The sequence below is a fragment of the Trachypithecus francoisi genome, unplaced genomic scaffold (assembly GCF_009764315.1).
Source record: "Trachypithecus francoisi isolate TF-2019V2 unplaced genomic scaffold, Tfra_2.0 Lachesis_group1, whole genome shotgun sequence".
Taxonomy (NCBI): domain Eukaryota; kingdom Metazoa; phylum Chordata; class Mammalia; order Primates; family Cercopithecidae; genus Trachypithecus; species Trachypithecus francoisi.
Genome location: NW_022681454.1, coordinates 160,318,664 through 160,338,018, shown reverse-complemented (window position 1 = coordinate 160,338,018; position 19,355 = coordinate 160,318,664). Strand labels below are relative to the sequence as shown.

The 19,355-nt window shown below is 33.7% G+C and overlaps 1 protein-coding gene across 2 annotated transcripts in view; it reads left to right on the top strand.

The window, feature by feature from the left end:
* Positions 1-8,611, top strand: part of SPOCK3 (SPARC (osteonectin), cwcv and kazal like domains proteoglycan 3) — a 490,780-nt gene extending 482,169 nt beyond the window's left edge. For both annotated transcript variants that reach the window (XM_033215626.1, XM_033215625.1), the window contains 3 exons: positions 478-540; positions 4,102-4,239; positions 6,902-8,611. In XM_033215626.1, the coding sequence (XP_033071517.1) occupies positions 478-540; positions 4,102-4,239; positions 6,902-7,071 (371 nt within the window). In that variant the 3' untranslated portion in view covers positions 7,072-8,611. The remainder of the gene's footprint in view (positions 1-477; positions 541-4,101; positions 4,240-6,901) is intronic.
* Positions 8,612-19,355: the final 10,744 nt, after the last annotated feature.

The window sequence follows — 19,355 nt, the reverse complement described above, 5'->3', positions numbered from 1 at the left end:
ATCATAGAAACTTTTAAATGAGGGGAAAACATAATCAGTTAATTGCTTCAGCAGCAGTCAATTAGTTGAATTCACATTTCTGACTTGTTTGACCTTTTAAAAGTAAATAAGTTTTTTTCATCATATAAGTATCTTTTATACTTTTAAAAAATTCGATCCAGGCATTCTGAGGAAAACCAAGGTGATATATATATTGACAATTAGGAAAGTAGCATGAGTGCTCTCTCTCTCTATGTAGATAGATATTAGATAGATAGATAGATAGATAGATAGATAGATAGATAGATAGATAGATAGATAGATAGATGATAGACACATGTATGTACCTATATGAATGTATCTTCATAAGTAAACCATTAATATGTAATATGTGTCTTCTGAAGGCACGCAAAGACCAAGTGAAGTTTGATAACATAGAAATTACACTTTCTTTGTTTAACTACAATCCTCTAAGTAACATTTTTAATGTCATTGCAGACCCACCTTGCCAGACGGAGCTCAGCAATATTCAGAAGCGGCAAGGGGTAAAGAAGCTCCTAGGTGAGTAATAGATCATTCTTCTGAAGGCTTTATTTCTTACATAAATAACCCCAGGGAAACAGCAGCATGAAATCAATATTAATCCAACAAAGATAGACTGCACTAAATTTCAGCAACAAAATTTATGAACTTTTTGAAAGCCATTAAACTTACTTTTATTACCTTACCTATTGAAAGATATTATGTCTGTTTTATTACCCTAATATAATGTTCATTTTGAAAGTTATTACGTAAAAAGAGAGATTTAAGCAATGCTAAAGTTAAAACATCAGCAGAAAATTCGGTTCTAATTCTATGGTTAAGATTTAAGAGTTGATGGCAAATATATATATATGTATGTGTGCTATTTAAAGCAAGTAGTTTTATAAATTGGGTGAAAAGGTGCTCTGAGTACCTCAGGGAAATTTGAACAGACTTGTTAGTATTTTTCATTAGTATTTTTTACTACCCTACTTTTAATAAATAAATGTATAAGTAGATAGATAGATATTTCAGATGTTATTCAAAGCCTTGAAATATTTGAATGTTTGGATATAAACAGATCATTAAACTATTACATATGAGTGGTTTATTCATATAACCACACAATTTTTAAGTAAACTATTTTTGGAATAGTTTTAAATTTATAAAAACGGTGACAAAGGTACATAGCTTCCAAACATTCTTCACCCAGCTTCCCCTAAATATAACATCTTGCATGTGCCAAATAATGATGGAACATTTGTAAAAATCTAAGAAATTAGCATTGCTGTAGTCCTATTAAGTGAGCTTCAGAGTTTATTTGGATATCACCAGTTTTGCCACTGTTCTTCTTTTTCTATTTTGGAATCCAAAGTGTGACACCACATATGCAATATTTATTTTCACATGTATTAACATACTTGTATATTTAGTGGCACATAACTCTAATGTCTCTGGATCTGATTAATCTGTTTTATATTTTGACTTACCATCTTTGTAATTACAATATATTATGCTTAAATAAGAGGATTTTTCACATTACTTGCAAATCCTTGTTTCAGTGGCCATAGTACAGAATTACAAATTTAGTGTTTTGTAATAAAACATTTTTAGGTGTGAAAATTACTAATGATAAAGGCTACAATGTGTCATGTTTGTTTTAACCCTGTTACAAGATGCAGGAGATATCACAGCTCACAAATGAAAATAATACATTCTGGCTGGGCACAGTGGCTCACGCCTGTAATCCTAACACTTTAGGAGGCCAGGGTAGGCACATCACCTGAGGTCAGAAGTTTGAGACCACCCTACCCAATATGGCAAAACCTCACCTCTACTGAAAATACAAAATTTAGCCTGGCATGGTGGTGTATGCCTGTAATCACGGCTACTCTGGAGTCTGAAGAAGGAGAATTGCTTGAACCAGGGAGGAAGATGTTGCAGTGAGCCAAGATGGTGCCACTGTACTCCAGCCTGGGTAACACAGCAAGATCCCATCTCAAAAAAATAATAATAATAACAATACGTTCGTATATAGGTTTGTCTTGGCAAATCAAAGTTTAGCCATGTACTATAAAGAAAGCCATTGAAATTCAACTTAAAAGTATTTTCTACAAACAAAAATCTGTTAGAATACAGATTTTGATTATTTGAAGGTATAAAAAAATATTTTGTGCCCATTCGGGAAGAGTTACCTTCATTATTCTTTCATAATATAAATGAAAATTTTTATAGAGAACACTAAAGGCTTTAAGCATTTCTTCTAATTTGGGTGGGGTAGTATATGCATCTGAAATTGATCACTTGTTATATACGAGTATGGTGCCATATGTCCTGATTTAGAGATTCAGTCTTTGAAAGGAAAAGAGAGTACTCTTAAGAATTATGCTAAAACTGGAGACATCAACCAACTTTACTGGCATAAAGTATCAATTATGGTCACATTAACTATACATCATAACATGTATATGTCAAATATGTCAAATCATGGTAGTTGTAAAAGCTGTAGATGTAACAACGTTGAATTTTTTCCCTTATTTCTTTCTGGCCTTGAATCCATAGAAAGTGTTCTGTAGTTAATGATATTCTGTATATCTCATTGAAAGATTAGCAGTTCAGCTATTTGAATAAATATAGTTTTTTAACTCTTAATAATTTGCATATAACAATTTTCAAACTTTTTGAGATAGTGAAATTTTGATGCCATATGGTTACAAGACTAAGTAAGTTTTGTCTTTTATCCACTTATTTATTTATTTATTTATTTATTTTAATTCACCAATAACTATCATGCTTCTGGTCACAGAAGAAAAAAATAGTCAGAAAATAAAAGAAAATTATCTCCTAGAACTTAAATTCTAGTTGGAGTACTTATAAAGAACATGATTTCACTTTTAAATGACTAATTAAGCATTTATCATAAGCATTGTGCCATGGAGTATGTTAGATTTTATAGATCTAAAAATAAGTCTCTGGCCGGGAACGATGGCTCATGCCTGTAATCCCAGTATTTTGGGAGGTTGAGGTGGAAGGATTACTTGAAGTCAGGAGTTCGAAGTCAGTCTTGACAACATGGTGAAACCCCATCTCTATTTAAAAACACAAAAATTAGCCCGGTGTGGTGGTACACGCCTGTAATCTCAGCCACTCAGGAGTCTGAGGTAGGAGAATCACTTGAACCTGGGAGACAGAGGTTGCAGTGAGCCGAGATCATGCCACTGCACTCCAGCCTGGGTAACGGAGAAAGACTCTGTCTCAGTAAATAAATAAATAAATTTGTCTATCTGTTCTACTATTCCCAATAGACTGTGTTCCCTCTAGACCATGGGTTTGAGATGTTCATACAACAATGAAAATGAAGAGAACCTAAATACTTCTAACTATAGATGATATCAAAATATAGTGGTGAAAGTCCGCAGGGACAGTCAACACACACACACACACACACACACACACACACATACACACATACACAGAGAACGGAAGAAGTAATCAGTAATCTTTCACTTGAAAAGATGACTTTAGATTGTGGGTCACATTTAAGTCACATCTTAAAATGGAAGAGAGAGGAGAGAGATTCTAGTTGACATAAATAATGTGTAAAGAGACAAAACAGCATTGAATTTGGGAAAAACAGAGAGTTTGATTTGGAAAGAGCTTGGGATATAGGAATGAACATTTGGGGAAATGAAAGTAGAAAGTTGCCGGTGATGGAGGCAGATGGTGACAGGTCTTCTGCCATGCTAAGTGGTCTGGGTGATTTAATATAAGCATGGCACTAATCAGATGTTAATTCTGTATTGTGCCTCTGAAACACTACAATTTGCACAGTGAGAACTAATGAAATAGTAATTTGCTTAACAAAGGAAATGAATCCATGAACTATAAGCAATTCACTGTGGCAATGGCCAGCTCCATGACAGAAAAGACTTCCCTGATTTCTTCTGAGGCATCACTGGTATCTATCCTGGAATATAGTGGACACTCCATATGTGTATGTCTTTAATGCATTAATGCATAATTTGGTGCCTATCAAAAAGGATCACAGCTTATTCATAAACTACATGTGTGTGTTTGTATGCCTGTGTGTTGTTTCAACAGGACAGTATATCCCCCTGTGTGATGAAGACGGTTACTATAAGCCAACACAATGCCATGGCAGTGTTGGACAGTGCTGGTGTGTTGACAGATATGGAAATGAAGTCATGGGATCCAGAATAAATGGTGTTGCAGATTGTGGTAAGGAGAAGGGTTACTTATTTCATAATTTCCCAAGCACAGAATTAAGTGCTTTAGAGCCTCATTCATTTGTTCAAGCATTTAATCAGGACTTACTCTATGCAAAGACTATAGAATATATAGGGTGGAGGAAGTGACAAAAAAACTTACTCCTAGCATGTTAAAAACTTGGATAGATAATAAGTGGTCATTGCATAATTTAGATTTTCTAGAGAGATTAATTAAAAGCTGGGTTCCTTTCCTACTTCATATTCAGAAAGTGGTTGAGATACTTCTTTTCCTCTCAGCTGAAGCAGACCTTTTTCATTCATCCTACTGCAAGTCAATAAACTCTATTTATCATGTCTTCAGATGACACCCTTTTGTCTGAATACCTCTGGAGATGGTGACTTAGGGAATATGTGGGTTAACCAGCCAAAGAAATACAAATCTTTTTAAAGTAAAAGTTCATAAATTATAGCTATATGAGCATGTTTCCTTGTACTTGAGTGAGGAAAATGTAATTTCATTGTTTAAAGGGAATTATAGTTAATATTCAAATTCTTTTTTAGGAGCATGCATTTTTTATATATATGTTTAAAATAGAATGTAACAATTAGTTGAACATAACATACATGCATTTTAAACTTTCCATTGTGGTACCATTTGTACTTCATAAAACATTTTTCTAGAATGCAAATGTAATTTTGTTTGTATTATAGACAGTTTTCATGACAAAAGCCACTTCATTGTACACACACACACACACACACACACCCCAGGAATTGATTCATTGTGTTTTAATTAATATAAATGATCATAAATGAAAATAAAGTACTTTTTAGTCTTGCATTTTAGAAAGTATTTAGATGTATTCTTCAAGCAAATTTTAGACTAATAAACTAAGACTGTTAAGAAAAAAAGATAAACAATAAAAGTAATCTCATTTAATCTTTACATTCCTGCTCTGAATCCATTTGTTCATAACATTTTTAATAGCTTAGTTTTGTTTGCTGACCTGGCCAATGCAATTAGATTTAAGTAGGAAGAAAGAGGATTCAGTAGCTGTCTTACATAAATTTTACATATAGGGAACACATCTTTGTAATATGTACTGTAAAGTAGTTGCATTTTAAATTACTTCAGTTGTCATTGATGACAATGATGGATACATAACTTTTTTATGTTGTAAATAAAAATTATATGGAGACGAGTTCCTTAAGTGAACAGGAACATTGTTTTCGGAATGTGGACATCTGAATTTTCTTAACATTTCATAACTAATACAGCAGATGAAGTGGGAGAATGAAACAATATTTTCTTCAGTTAAGATGGGAATTTTATTGTGTTGTCTTGTGAGATCAACCAATTTATAAACCTTGAATTACATCAATTGGATTTGTTATAATTAGATACAAAAGAATTATAAGAATAAAATATTAGAAAGAGTAGAAAATAAATCCACACCAGCATTGGAGAAGTTGAAAAGTCAATACGCGGTGAGTGCTAAGATGTATATGCATTATTGCCTCCATAAATATTAATAGTTATTATTATTATTTTTTTTTTTTTGAGACAGAGTCTCGCTCTGTCGCCCAGGCTGGAGTGCAGTGGCTGGATCTCAGCTCACTGCAAGCTCCGCCTCCCGGGTTTATGCCATTCTCCTGCCTCAGCCTCCCGAGTAGCTGGGACTACAGGTGTCCGCCACTTCGCCTGGCTAGTTTTTTGTGTTTTTTAGTAGAGACGGAGTTTCACCGTGTTAGCCAGGATGATCTTGACCTCCTGACCTCGTGATCCGCCCGTCTCAGCCTCCCAAAGTGCTGGGATTACAGGCTTGAGCCACCGTGCCCGGCCTAATAGTTATTTTTAAAATATTTTGTAAAATATTAGTTTTCTGTTGCTGTAGTAACAAATTCCCACTTAGTGGCTTAAAACAACAAACATTTATCCTACAGTTCCCTACCTCAGAAGTTCAACACAGGTCTCACTAAGCTCAACATTAACATGTCAGCAGGATGGTGCTCCTCTCTGGAGGCTTCAGGGGAAAATCTATTTCCTTGCCCTTTTCACCTCTTAGAGGCAGCTTGCATCCCTTGGTTCATGGACTCTTTCCTCTAATCTTAAGCCGACAACATTGCGTCTCTCATCATTCCTCTGTAGTCCTAGCTCCTTCCCACTCTATCTGGAAAACATTTTCTTATTTTAAGAACCTAAGTGACAATTTGGATCCACCTGGATAATTCAGGATAATCTCTCCAGTTCAAATTCCTTTACTTAGCCGTATTTGCAAAGTCACTTTTTCATGTAAGGTAACATATTTATAGGTTCTGGAGATTAGGAAATGGGCATATTTGGTGGGACACTTTTTCTGTCACACTTGTAGAAGGAATTTTAAATTAAAATGCACAGTCTGACATGAACTTCTATAAAAACTGGGCTGAGATCAATCTTGCATAACGCACCTCGATAATGATTCTGCTTTTAGCACATACATTTTAACAAATGATAGATTTTTAACGTGTGGTAATTTTCCAGAAAATGGATCTTTCCTTATCTTTGATAAATAAGATAGAAAAGCAATTACTTTTTAAAAAATATTCTTAATTTTTGTAAGGATTTTGTCTTTCATTAATTAACACTATTCAGTCAAATAAAGGTAATGTTTATGTTCACTTTTTTTAAGCTATAGATTTTGAGATCTCTGGAGATTTTGCTAGTGGAGATTTCCATGAATGGACTGATGATGAGGATGATGAAGATGATATTATGAATGATGAAGATGAAATTGAAGATGATGATGAAGATGAAGGGGATGATGATGATGGTGGTGATGATCATGATGGATACATTTGATTGATGACAGTTGAAATCAATAAATTCTACATTTCTAATATTTACAAAAATGATAGCCTATTTAAAATTATCTTCTTCCCCAATAACAAAATGATTCTAAACTTCACATATATTTTGTATAATTATTTGAAAAATTGCAGCTAAAGTTATAGAACTTTATGTTTAAATAAGAATGATTTGCTTTAAGTTTTTATATTCCTTACACAACAAGAAAATACATATGCAGTCTAGTCAGAGAAAATAAAGTTTTGAAGTGCTACTATAATAAATTTTTCATGAGAACAAACTTTGTAAATCTTCCATAAGCGAAATGACAGCCAGTGCTTGGGATTGTACATGTTAATTTTTTGAAAGATAATTCTAAGTGAAATTTAAAATGAATAAATTATTAATGACCTGGGTCCTGAGGATTTAAGAAAAATATGCATGCTTTAATTGCATTTCCAAAGTAGCATCTTGCTAGACCTAGATGAGTCAGGATAACAGAGAGATACCACATGGCAAGAAAAACAAAGTGACAATTGTAGAGTCCTCCATTGTGTTTACATTAATAGTGGTGTTTTTAACTATGAAATTATTCTGGATCTCATAGTACATTTTACAAAATGGCAAGTATGGAAAACCATGGATTCTGAAAATTAAAAATTTAGTTGTTCTTTCCAATGTGTATTTTAATTTGGATGGCAGTCTCATGCAGATTTTTAAAAATACTCTTTAATAACATGATTTATTTGACTTTCTAGATTTCTTTATCTTTCTGACCAGCAACTTAGGTTTCACAATTTAAATTAGGAAGACAAAGGGAAAGATTGATTTAAACCGTATTTTTACAAAGTTTGTCATTTGCCCCAAGGTCAAATTTTAAATTCTTAATTTTCATTTTATTTCCCATTTTAGATAAAATTTGCATTTAATCTTAGACTTATGTTATTTTTGTTAGTAGTGCCGAAACCTAGAGAACGTATTGTATGGTGCCTTGCAAAAATAGAAATAGAAAGATTTTAGCATGCATACCAATATAGTATATTACGCAATATATAAGCACACCTAATTAACAGATTAATAACAGTAAAGGTACTGCTGCTGGAATGAAGAAAATGGGATATGTTTCTTCCTTTTTTTCTATTGTTACATAATTGCCATGTGGACTTGTTTATGATTATTGTGTAGAGTAGCATTTAAGATTTAACTGTAGCAAAAATTACTTTAACCTCTGTATTTAAGTTAGCATGTTAATTAATTGTGTAGACATTTTGGCACACCATCACTTTTAACTATATCAGACCAATGGTTTTGTGCCCATAATAAAAATGGAAAATCCTGTTGAATGTTACATATTGGTATCTTTAATTTCAACAGTGGGTAAACTGGTTTCCCAGTATACAATTCATTGAAAGCAAAATTGATGAATTATTTCAATTTAATTTATACACACTCAATACAAACTTTAATGTTGACTTTATGTAATATTTAAAGTATAATGCATTTTCTTTTTTACTGTTTATGTATAGTTTACAAAATAAAGAATCTTATAACCAAATTGAACTGTTCCTCAATGGTTTTTCCGGAATACATATAGTAGCATGAAGGCTTCTTAATCGAGTCTTTGATTTTTAAAATGAATGCATCACAATCTAGCTAGGGGAGTTTCCTGAAATTTTAGAATTTCAAAATTAGAGCTCTTGGAATCTTAAATATTATTTTTCAATGTATGTTAAAAATGTTTTTTTGTTGGTGATGGTTTGTTTTGTTTTATTTGTCATAATATTGTAAAATGGATCATATTTTTGTCAAGGCTGTATTTTAAAACCCACTTTTATGGTGTCATACTTAACATATTTGGCCAAATTTCTATAGCAGCATTTTGAAGAGTGGTCAGATAGCCTTGTCTATTTAACAAATGTATATAAATATAACTGATTGGGAAGAGACAAAAACAAATTATATACAGACGTTTAGCAAATGAATGTAACATAACAAATACAGTAATGTTGAAGTTAGGCTGTTTTTCTAAAGAAGCGTCTCTTAGACTCCCAAGAAAGCAATTAAATCAACAGCAAATAGAATATAAAAAAAGATTACACTATAAAACTTTATGTAAATTATTTGTATACTATATATTTGTGTGTGTATAAAAATTCTATTTGTAATGTATATTAGATCTTTTCATCATCATTTAATTCATTTTAAATATTTTCATACAATACAATTATGCCTATACATTTATCCCCCCAAAATATAAATATTGGACAGCTACTGTAAATCAGACAGTATTCTACACACTAGATATTCATTAATGAACAAACTAACTATGAAGTGTAAAGACAGGCAATATATTTATTTCTAGCCCGTAATACAATATGGCTATAATCTCCATTGGAATAAACCAAAGAAAGATATTTACTAGATTTAATTTGAATAAGAAATGAGGTATTTTGATCCCCCAATGAGAGTCCTTGATAGAAACCCCAAATCTTAACATTTTAATTAAAAAGAATCCAAGTATCTCAACAGTTTGTTCTTTCTTAAATTGAAATCTGATTCATAGGTATAAAGTCATACAATACAGTCTGTAATAGTCTCTTATCTTTCTCATCTGTGTTATTTAGAAAGCACACATGCAACTCAAAAATTACAAGACATTCGGAATCACAGCAAATTGAAAACTGAAACATTAGAGAAAATGAGTAGAAGAAACATAAAAATAAAATAGCAAGTGTTCCTTTTATGCCAAAATCTAATATGGAAATTAATGATGCTTTATTGTTGTGCCTCTCGGGGATGGTAATTCTGCCTAATACTATTGAGGGAAAAAAGCTAAGTTTAAAATAAACATGAAACATTTTAATATTGATCAAAATGATATGTGACCCAATTCAAACTCTGTATTTCTGCCAATCATTTAATAGAAAAAATCCATCGAACCAAAATATCAAAATTATTAGCAAAAATGTTCTAACTAATGAAACAGCTGCTAAGAGTACTTTATCCTGTGTATACATTTTTACAGTATTTTTATTTTACATGAAACTGATGATGTGAAAAGTAACTCATAAGCATTGATGATCCTTATAGGCTAGTGATAGTTTATTTAGAGCATATTTACAGAATTGCAGGAATAAATACACATTTTGTAACAAACATTTTGATGCATTTTTTATATAAAATTAGTGAAGTGTCATTGTTAGCTATATGCAATAGATTATTAAGGGCTCCATACACAGTCTACTTTTAGAGATTTCTAATAACTTGGGGGGAAAGTGGAGAATGAGCCACACTGAATACAGCCATCATAAGTAATGTGCTTGTTCTGCCAGACACAAGTGTGCACATATGCATGCACAAACACATGTGTGCATACATGATTAGTCCAGTGTTTTCTTTGAATTTAAAATATTCAGTGCATCGATTCACATTTATTTCTCTTATCTTTTGTTCATGATGAATAAAAAGTACTAGACCATATCATACATTGCTCAGATGAAGTAAGAAAATTTAAAAATCTAGAACATTTAAAGTGGTATGAAGATATAAATAAATGATAATATGAGCTCCTTGTAGCTTATTCTATTTGACATTATTTTAAATCTAATAGCTGATATGAAGGTTGATATAATGAAAGGCAACATTTTCACTCTTTCTAGCACACGTTTTTACAGAAAATAATATCAACTGTTTAATTCTGTGTTTTAAAAGTATTTCATGAATTATAACTTGGCTTCATGAAACTTTTATTAATGATTAAGTCAATGAACACTTCAAAAAGAACATCTTAAGCTTTTGCTGTATACTATATATGTGTCATCCCTCCTGTGACAAGACAAATCGGAATAGTCCTTTTGAATAGTAATTATTTTCTCTCCTCAATTGTATATGAATATCTGTTGTCATTATTCTACTTAATATCTTTACCTAATTTCTATGTCTCAGTTAAAAGCTTAGCAAGTAAAATTAAGATAAATGAATATATGGTTCAACTTGATTTAAAATGGCAAAGCAAACCGTTGTAGGTGGAAAGATGTTTTTTAAATTGCAACAACCAATAAACACCATCACATCCATATTCAACTCTTTCAAAGACATCCTTGGGGAATACATTTTTAATATATTTTAATCATCAACCATCCCATTCATCCTTAAATGTACAAATACACATATTTCTAGGTTTGAAGTCTTATATGCCTTATCTTTCTTATCTGTCAAATGTAGCTTAATGTATTTATCCAGGAGAATTTATGTGAAGGTTACATGCAACACAAATTTAAAGCAGGAGCACTGTGTTTATCATGTAGTAAATGTCCACTAAATGCTGATTTTTTTTTTCAGATCTTTAAAATAGGTTAACAACAACAGTATTACTGAAGTTTTCAAGATGTGCTATAGAATTATCTTCTCTTTTTACAGCTTTATTCACAGTAATTCAAACAAATGATCCAGTTGATAGTACTCTCATACACTAAGTAGACATAATAAATCGTGCTCACATCATAGAGCCAGTGTGACGATAAAATGAGTTAACACATGGTGTCTGGACCATAGTAAATACCAAATAAATGTAATTATTTTTTTTACTTATAGAAGCTTATGAGGCATAGTAGAAGTCATATGAAGAAATGAAAAAATAAACTTTAAACCCAAGTATCTTAACTAGTTGGCTTCCCTAAGTAATTATGCATTTTTGAATAGATACATTTCAAGAGAAACGTGAACTAGAGTTGATGTCAACTTACTATATGTACCATACATTAAATGTCATATACATTAAATTCAAGCAATCAACTAAGAGATGGGTATTATTTTTTCTTATAATAGAGATGAAGTATCCTAGAAATCACTAATACTCATCATTCCTGGTTCCTCTCTCCTTTCTAAACACATGTTATACCTTCCTTTTTTCTTCACAGTCAAATTGAGGTCATGCAACTAGTTCTGGCCAACTGAATGTGAGTTGAAGTCATGTGTATGACTCTTGACAAGGCAAGTGTCACTGCCGTCAGTTTACAGGCAGTTGGAATGGAACCGTGATACTACTATATCTTTACCCGTGTCTCTCAGTTCCACTGGTTATTGAACCATGTCATGCTACTTCCATATTTACATTTGCAACAACTATCCAAAACTAATGCCTTCTTCTTAATCAACATGCAACATGTTTTGAAGCCATCTCAAATCCTTGTAAAGGGAAGCAGAACATAAACAAGTTAATTCTGCTGTTTAATGAAATATATTTGTGTAGCAGTCCAGGAAATGTAATTCCTGGAGTCAAATCTCTGAGCTCAATCTGATGCTGCTTTGTGACGTTGGGCAAATAATGAACTTCGCTGTAACTGGTTTTCTTCATGTGTAAAGTAATAGTAGTGTTAGGATTTAATTCATAAGGCTATAATAGTGCTTCAGTGGACATTCTAGTAAAATACCTAGCTCAAAAAATTTAGCTACAATAATAATAATAAAAAGACAGTAAGTGTAGTGATAAAAGCCATGGACAGTATAGTCTACCAGGTCTGAATCCCGGCTCTGGCACTCATGGACTGCATGACTTTAGGCAAGTTACTTGACATCTCCATGGCTTAGTTTTCTCATCAGTGAAATAGGTATGAGATTAATGCTCACCTTAGCACATGTGGCAGAGGATTACAAACTTTAATACTTATGAAAATACTTAAAACAATGCCTAGCCACATAGTCAGCAATGAATAATAGTTATTATTAAGAAGAGGGAAATGAAGAAAAGTAAAATCAATAAACCAACCACTATTTTAGATCCATTATATTTTTAAGATGAGAATATAGACATTGTTATTCCTGTTTTCTGTGTTACAAAACAGCTAGTCCAGAGAACTAAGGTGATCTCTAAAGGTCACCAGGGATATCAATGTAGAAACTAAAGCCCAAACTTAAGAAACACCAGCTCAATGCAGTTCAATATCAACTTGTTCTTGAGCTCTCATAAATGTTCTCTCTTAAAATGTAATTCCTAATTAAGGGCTAACCTTTTCAAAACATTGATTATCCACAGTGCCTTATCCAAAAGAATGGTTATTAATAGAAAATTCTTAATGTAATTTCACTTTAATTCTATTTTTTTTTTTTTTTTTTTTTTTTGAGACCGAGTTTCACTCTTGTTGCCCAGGCTGGAGTGCACTGGTGCCATCTTGGCTCACTGTAGACTCCACCTACCTATTTCAAGTGACTCTTCTGCCTCAGCCTCCCCAGTAGCTGGGATTACAGGCATCTGTCACCATTCCTGGCTAATTTTTTGTATGTTTAGTAGAGACGGGGTTTCACTATGTTGGCCAGACTGGTCTTGAACTCCTAACTTCAAGAGATCCGCCTGCCTCAGCTCCCAAAGTGCTGGGATTACAGGTGTGAACCACCGCACCTGGCCATAATTCTAATTTTTAATGTGTCTTTTTAATTGGTATGTTAAATAGTGCTGAGTTTCAATGTTCTTTTTTGCCCCATGGGGGTAACATGTAGAACTACCAGAGTGAAAATAAAAACAACAAATAGAGACTATAAGTTTGTTTTAGAGCTTACCAGAGGTTGCATCAAAGTGTAATTTAGAACTTACTAGATTAAAAAAAAAAAACATATTTTTTTTAAAAAGCATTCTTGTAATTTAAAAACAATTTATTATTTTGGGGGGGATGAAAAAATAGAGGTGGAACTATTAGAAGTGTGGACAAAACAATTTCACATTCTCAGATAGCTTCTAAGGAGTATAGATATGTGACAAATCATGTCACATTTGTAAAAAAATTTAAGAACTCTTATTTCCTCATATAAGTAAATATTAGTATGATAATAGACCATTATTGGTAAACTACTCAGTTTATTTTAGTCAAGTACAATATTTCTTGCTGGAAAATGTAAATATTTACACATTTTTCTCTTTCAGGATCATGTGTTCCAGGCACTCATCCTTTTTACTCCAAACAACCAATACTTTTTTACAACTAATTTGATCATCTGGAGAAATACAGATAAAAGATAAAGGGAAAATGCCCTTTACTATAAGACATGTTTGTGGAAAAATTTACCAAAAGAAGCCTCTAATTTGGACCTTACTTTCTTCTTATAAAATTAAACAATAGCAAAATAGATTGTGTAGATGTCATATTTGGCGAAAGAAAAAAAATGAATGATTTTGTACAAGGGTGGTTCAGTTAGTCATGTGAATCTTGGACTATTGAGACTCTTTATTTGATTGATTAATGTGTATTTGGTGTCAACCTCATAATTACAAGAGCAATGCGTAACTATGTCAATCTTAGTTTAGTTTCTAAAATTTGAGATAATTTGAATAAATTTTTGTTTCCATGCGAGTCATCTGGGTATTAATTTTTATTGAGCATACCTAGAAGGATTATTATTTGAAATAAAGCTGCATGCTGACAGTTTAGAGTGAGGAGAAACAGAAGTCAATAACTGTAAGTAAGTTATGTTATATTATATTTTACATTAATTATCACATACACTTGGCGTTTAATACACTTAAAAGTGTTCCAGTGCCACAAATGCATTTTTAACTTGAATCACTCCTACTCCAAGCAGATGAGAATAAACTGCTCTCTTGGTGCTATGCTTTAAATATGGTCTGCTTGACTCTGCCAGATCTCATGTTGAAATTTGGTCTCTAGTGTTGGTGGTGGGGGATGCTTGGGGGTGTTTGGGTCATGGGGGTGGATCCCTCATCAATGACTTGGTGAGATTCTTGTAGGAGTGACAAGAAGTGGTTGTTGAAAAAAGTCCAGCAGCTCCTTCCCTCTCTCGTTTCTTCCTTGCCATGTGATTTCTGCCCACACCTCTTTCCTTCTCCCTCCACCATGAGTAGAAGCAATCTGACTTTCTGACCAGGAGATGCTGGCACCCTATTTCTTGTACAGCCTGCAGAACATGAGCCAGATAAACCTCTTTCCTTTATAAATTACCCATCCTCAGATATTCCTTTATAGCAGCACAAACTGACTAAGACAATTGGCTAGTAAGGAAACCTAGCCATTCACCCAGCATCCAATTTCAACATAGCTTTACAAGACCTATCTCTTCCTTTTTTTTACTAGTGACAAACTCTTATTTGTATTTTAACACCCCCCCAACTTTTTTTTTTTTTTTTTCTTTTTGGGGACTGAGTCTCACTCTGTCGCCAGGCTGGAGTGCAGTGGCTCAATCTCGGCTCCTTGCAACCTCCACCTCCCCAGGTTCAATTGATTCTCCTGCCTCTACCTCCCAAGTAGCTGGGATTACAGGCACACATCACTACGCCCAGCTAATTTTTGTATTTTTAGTAGAGACAGGGTTACACCATGTTTACCAGGATGGTCTCTATCTCTTGACCTCGTGATCCGCCTGCCTTGGCCTCCCAAAGCGCTGAGATTACAGGCGTGAACCACCGTGTCAGGCCTAATCCCATTTTATTTTTACTTATTTTTTTTTAGGAAAATTGCAATATAGTTTGAAGTCAGGTAGCATGATGCCTCCAGCTTTGTTCTTTTTGCTTAGGATTGTTTTGGCTCTATGGGCTCTTTTTTGGTTCCATGTGAATTGTAAAGTAGTTTTTCTAATTCTGTAAAGAATGTCAATGGTAGTTTAGTGGCAATAGCATTGAATCTATAAATTACTTTGGGTGGCATGGCATTTTCACAATATTGATTCTTCTGATCTATGAGCATGGAATGTTTTTGCATTTGTTTGTGTCCTCTCTGATTTCTTTGAGCAGTGATTTGTAGTTCTCTTCAAGGAGAACTTCATTTCCCTTTTTGGCTGTATTTATAGGTACTTTATTCTCTTTGTTGCAATTGTGAATAGGAGTTCATTCATGATTTGGCTCTCTACTTGTCTATTGTTGGTGTATAGGAATGCTTTTGATTTCTGCATATTGATTTTGTATCCTAAGACTTTGCTGAAGTTGTTTATCAGCTTAAGGAAATTCTGGGCCAACAAACATGAAAAAAAGTTCAACATCACTGATCACTAGAGAAATGCAAATCAAGACCTCAATGAGATTCCATCTCATGCCGGTCAGAATGATGATTATTAAGAAGTTAAGAAGCAACAGATGCTGGTGAGGTTGCAGAGAAATAGGAAAACTTTTACACTATTGGTGGAAATGTAAGTTAGTTCAACCATTGTGGAAGACAGTGTGGCAATTCCTCAAAGACCTAGAACCAGACATATAATTTGACCCAGCAATCCTATTACTGAGCATATACCCAAAGAAATATAAATTATTCTATTATAAAGACATATGCATACATATGTTCATTGCAGCACTATTCCCAATAATAAAGATATGGAATCAATCAAAACACCCATCAATGATAGACTAAATAAAGAAAATGTGGTAAATATATACCATGGAATACCATGCAGCCATAAAAAGGAATGAGAGCATGTCCTTTTCAGGGACAAGGTTAAAGTATGAAGTAATTATCCTCAGCAAACAAACACAGGAACAAAAAAATCAAACCTCACATGTTCTCACTTTTAAGTGAGAGCCGAACAGTGAGAACACATAGACACAGAGAGACGAACAACACATGCTGTGGCCTGTCAGGGAAGGGCAGTGAGAGGAAGAACATCGGGATCAATAACTAATGCATGTGGAGCTTCATACCTAGGTGATGGGTTGATAGGTGCAGCCAACCACCATGGCACACATTTCCCTGCATAGCAAACCTGCACATCCTGCACGTGTATCCTGAAACTTAAAATAAAATAATTTTTTTTTAAAAAAGAAAGATAACTGCAAACCATAGGGTATACAAAAAACTTTGACAAATATCTTTGAAGAATGCTCAGTGTATACCAAACTACCACCAATAGTTTCTAGTTGTCTTTATAATGATCTCTAACAGGAAGTGACTTTATGACTCGTTTTAGCTGGATAATAATAACATATCCTCTGGTGTGATTATAGGAACAGTTGTGCCAGAATCTGGTCCAGAATCTTGCAAGGTGAAAGCACAGTTGATATAGCAGCTCAGTTGTATTATTCCCAGGGTGGCTGCAACCCGAGCCTCTTTAATGCCAGGAAAGACGTTGTCAAGCCTCGCCAAAACAACCGCACTCTGTTCATGTAGTACTTCAAGCAGATTAATTTTAGCCCTGGACTTTGATGGGGTTCCATTCAAAGAGCCGTTCAGTTAAAACATGGTCTAGGACATGCTATAAGGAAGATCTGTTAAACATTTATAAATATCACAGTCTATTTTAATCCTTCATGCTCAAGGAAAAGAATGACAGATAATAAAGCCCAAAATGAAAATTAAATGTATGTAATAGATATTGCATGCTCTTTCTGTAGTACCTAGTTAAAAATATAGCATCTGTATTAATCATTTTCAAAGGGCATTCCTAGGGTATTGCTCATGCATGCAGTATTATGGATGCGGCTACACCTGGATGTGTAATGCTCCATGCAATCTTTTGTGTCTCCAATACTGACTTCTGAAAATAAAAATGACATATGAAAGAAGAGAAAACACATCAGTCAATTTAACACTTGTCAGTGTCCAAATGAGCAGAGGGTAATATTAATACATATAATTAATCTAGGGAAGTTCTATTGGATTTTCATGACCTTTGTAATTTTTATACCCCAATAGCATATATATCCTAGCAAATGGCCATTATAAATGGAACTCTTTGTGAAAAATACAGGCTATTAGCCAGAAGGTGGTCATGAGGAAAGAGATTGCAAGGAATTCTATGAATAGTGATATCCCTTTAAGAGAAAAAGAAAATAGCTGAGTCCCTAGATCCGGAGGTGAGCAACAAATGGCTAGTATAATTGTGGCCTGAGTCCAAAAAGTCATACTCTCCAGACTTAGCAGAAGCAGCTTTGCAGTGTTCGATGGCTACCAAATTAAATAAAGTCAAAATTGTTTGATTAAATAACTATGTTCGTAGGCCTTCCTTTTTTCCTCTTTCACCTTTAGTCAAAAGTATTGCCCTAGCCACTCTCTAATGGAAGAAGAAAATTGTCTTTCTTAAGCATGTTTCATGTCAAGCACTTAGTTTTATCCTGATAGTAATTATATGACACTTGACATATGCAATTCAAACAAAGTTGTGAAAACTTATTTTTAATTGATCCCCTCCTTTATCTTGTCAATTCCCTATAGCAGCATGTTGGCTAGTGAACAGTTCATCAGCTTTGCTGACCAGGTGAGGCCTTGATTTAAAAGTTTCTATCACTCTAACAATTCATTTGTGTTTCTTTTCATCAAAAAACAAAAAGAATGACTAAATATCATCTTGCTTAACGGTAGTACACATTGTTAATATTTCCACATGGATATTTATAACTGGCTGCAAAATAATTGATTATGCTATGCCATACTCCCTCAAACTTCTGTTAAACATGATGATTCATTATTTTCCTTCAAGTTCTAGCTATCTCAGAAATGGCTGAAGGTTGTTACCTCTCTTTTCTACTTCTCCCTTCTTGCAAAGTGTTAGAAATTATGAGTCAGTTTCCAAAGCACATGTGTGCCATTGCACGCATACACACACGCACAGACACACAGTTTCCTAGACCCGTACACAATAAAGATAAAGAAAATACCCATTTATTTTCATATAATCAGAGAATTTACTTTGAAACATTTTGAAGTTTTTATTCTTCCTTCCAAAACACATGTAATGAGCACATATATAGAATATAATGACACTTAGAAAGTTGTTTATCAATTTCAATATGTTGAAAACTAATTATGCTGAAGGTTCTATCAAAGATGTGCTGGTATTGATGGAGCCTGTAACGATGTCTTCCTTGCATGAAAAGGCCATAAACAAATTGCTGTTGCCTTACAAGCACATTAATTTCTCATTGTAGGAGGAAGTTTATTTTTGACAGACTGAGCCTACAGTCCAAGCATTACCACCTGCTTAATCATAAAAGCATATTCTGTAATATAATTGAGTTCTAAGTTAACTCCTTCATAAAATTCATGAGAAAATAAGTGATTGGGTATTAAAGTAAAATACTGAGTGATTATTTTATATTCTTTCTATTTATTTATTTACTTTGAGATGGAGTCTGGCTCTGTCTCCCAGGCTGGAGTGCAGTGGTGCCATCTCGGCTCACTGTGAGCTCCACCTCCTGGGTTCATGCCATTCTCCTGCCTCAGCCTCTCGAGTAGCTGGGACTACAGGTGCCCACCACCATGCCTGACTAATTTTTTTTTACTTTTTAGTACAGAGGGCATTTCACCATGTTAGCCAGGATGGTCTCGATCTCCTGACCTCGTGATCCGCCTGCCTCAGCCTCCCAAAGT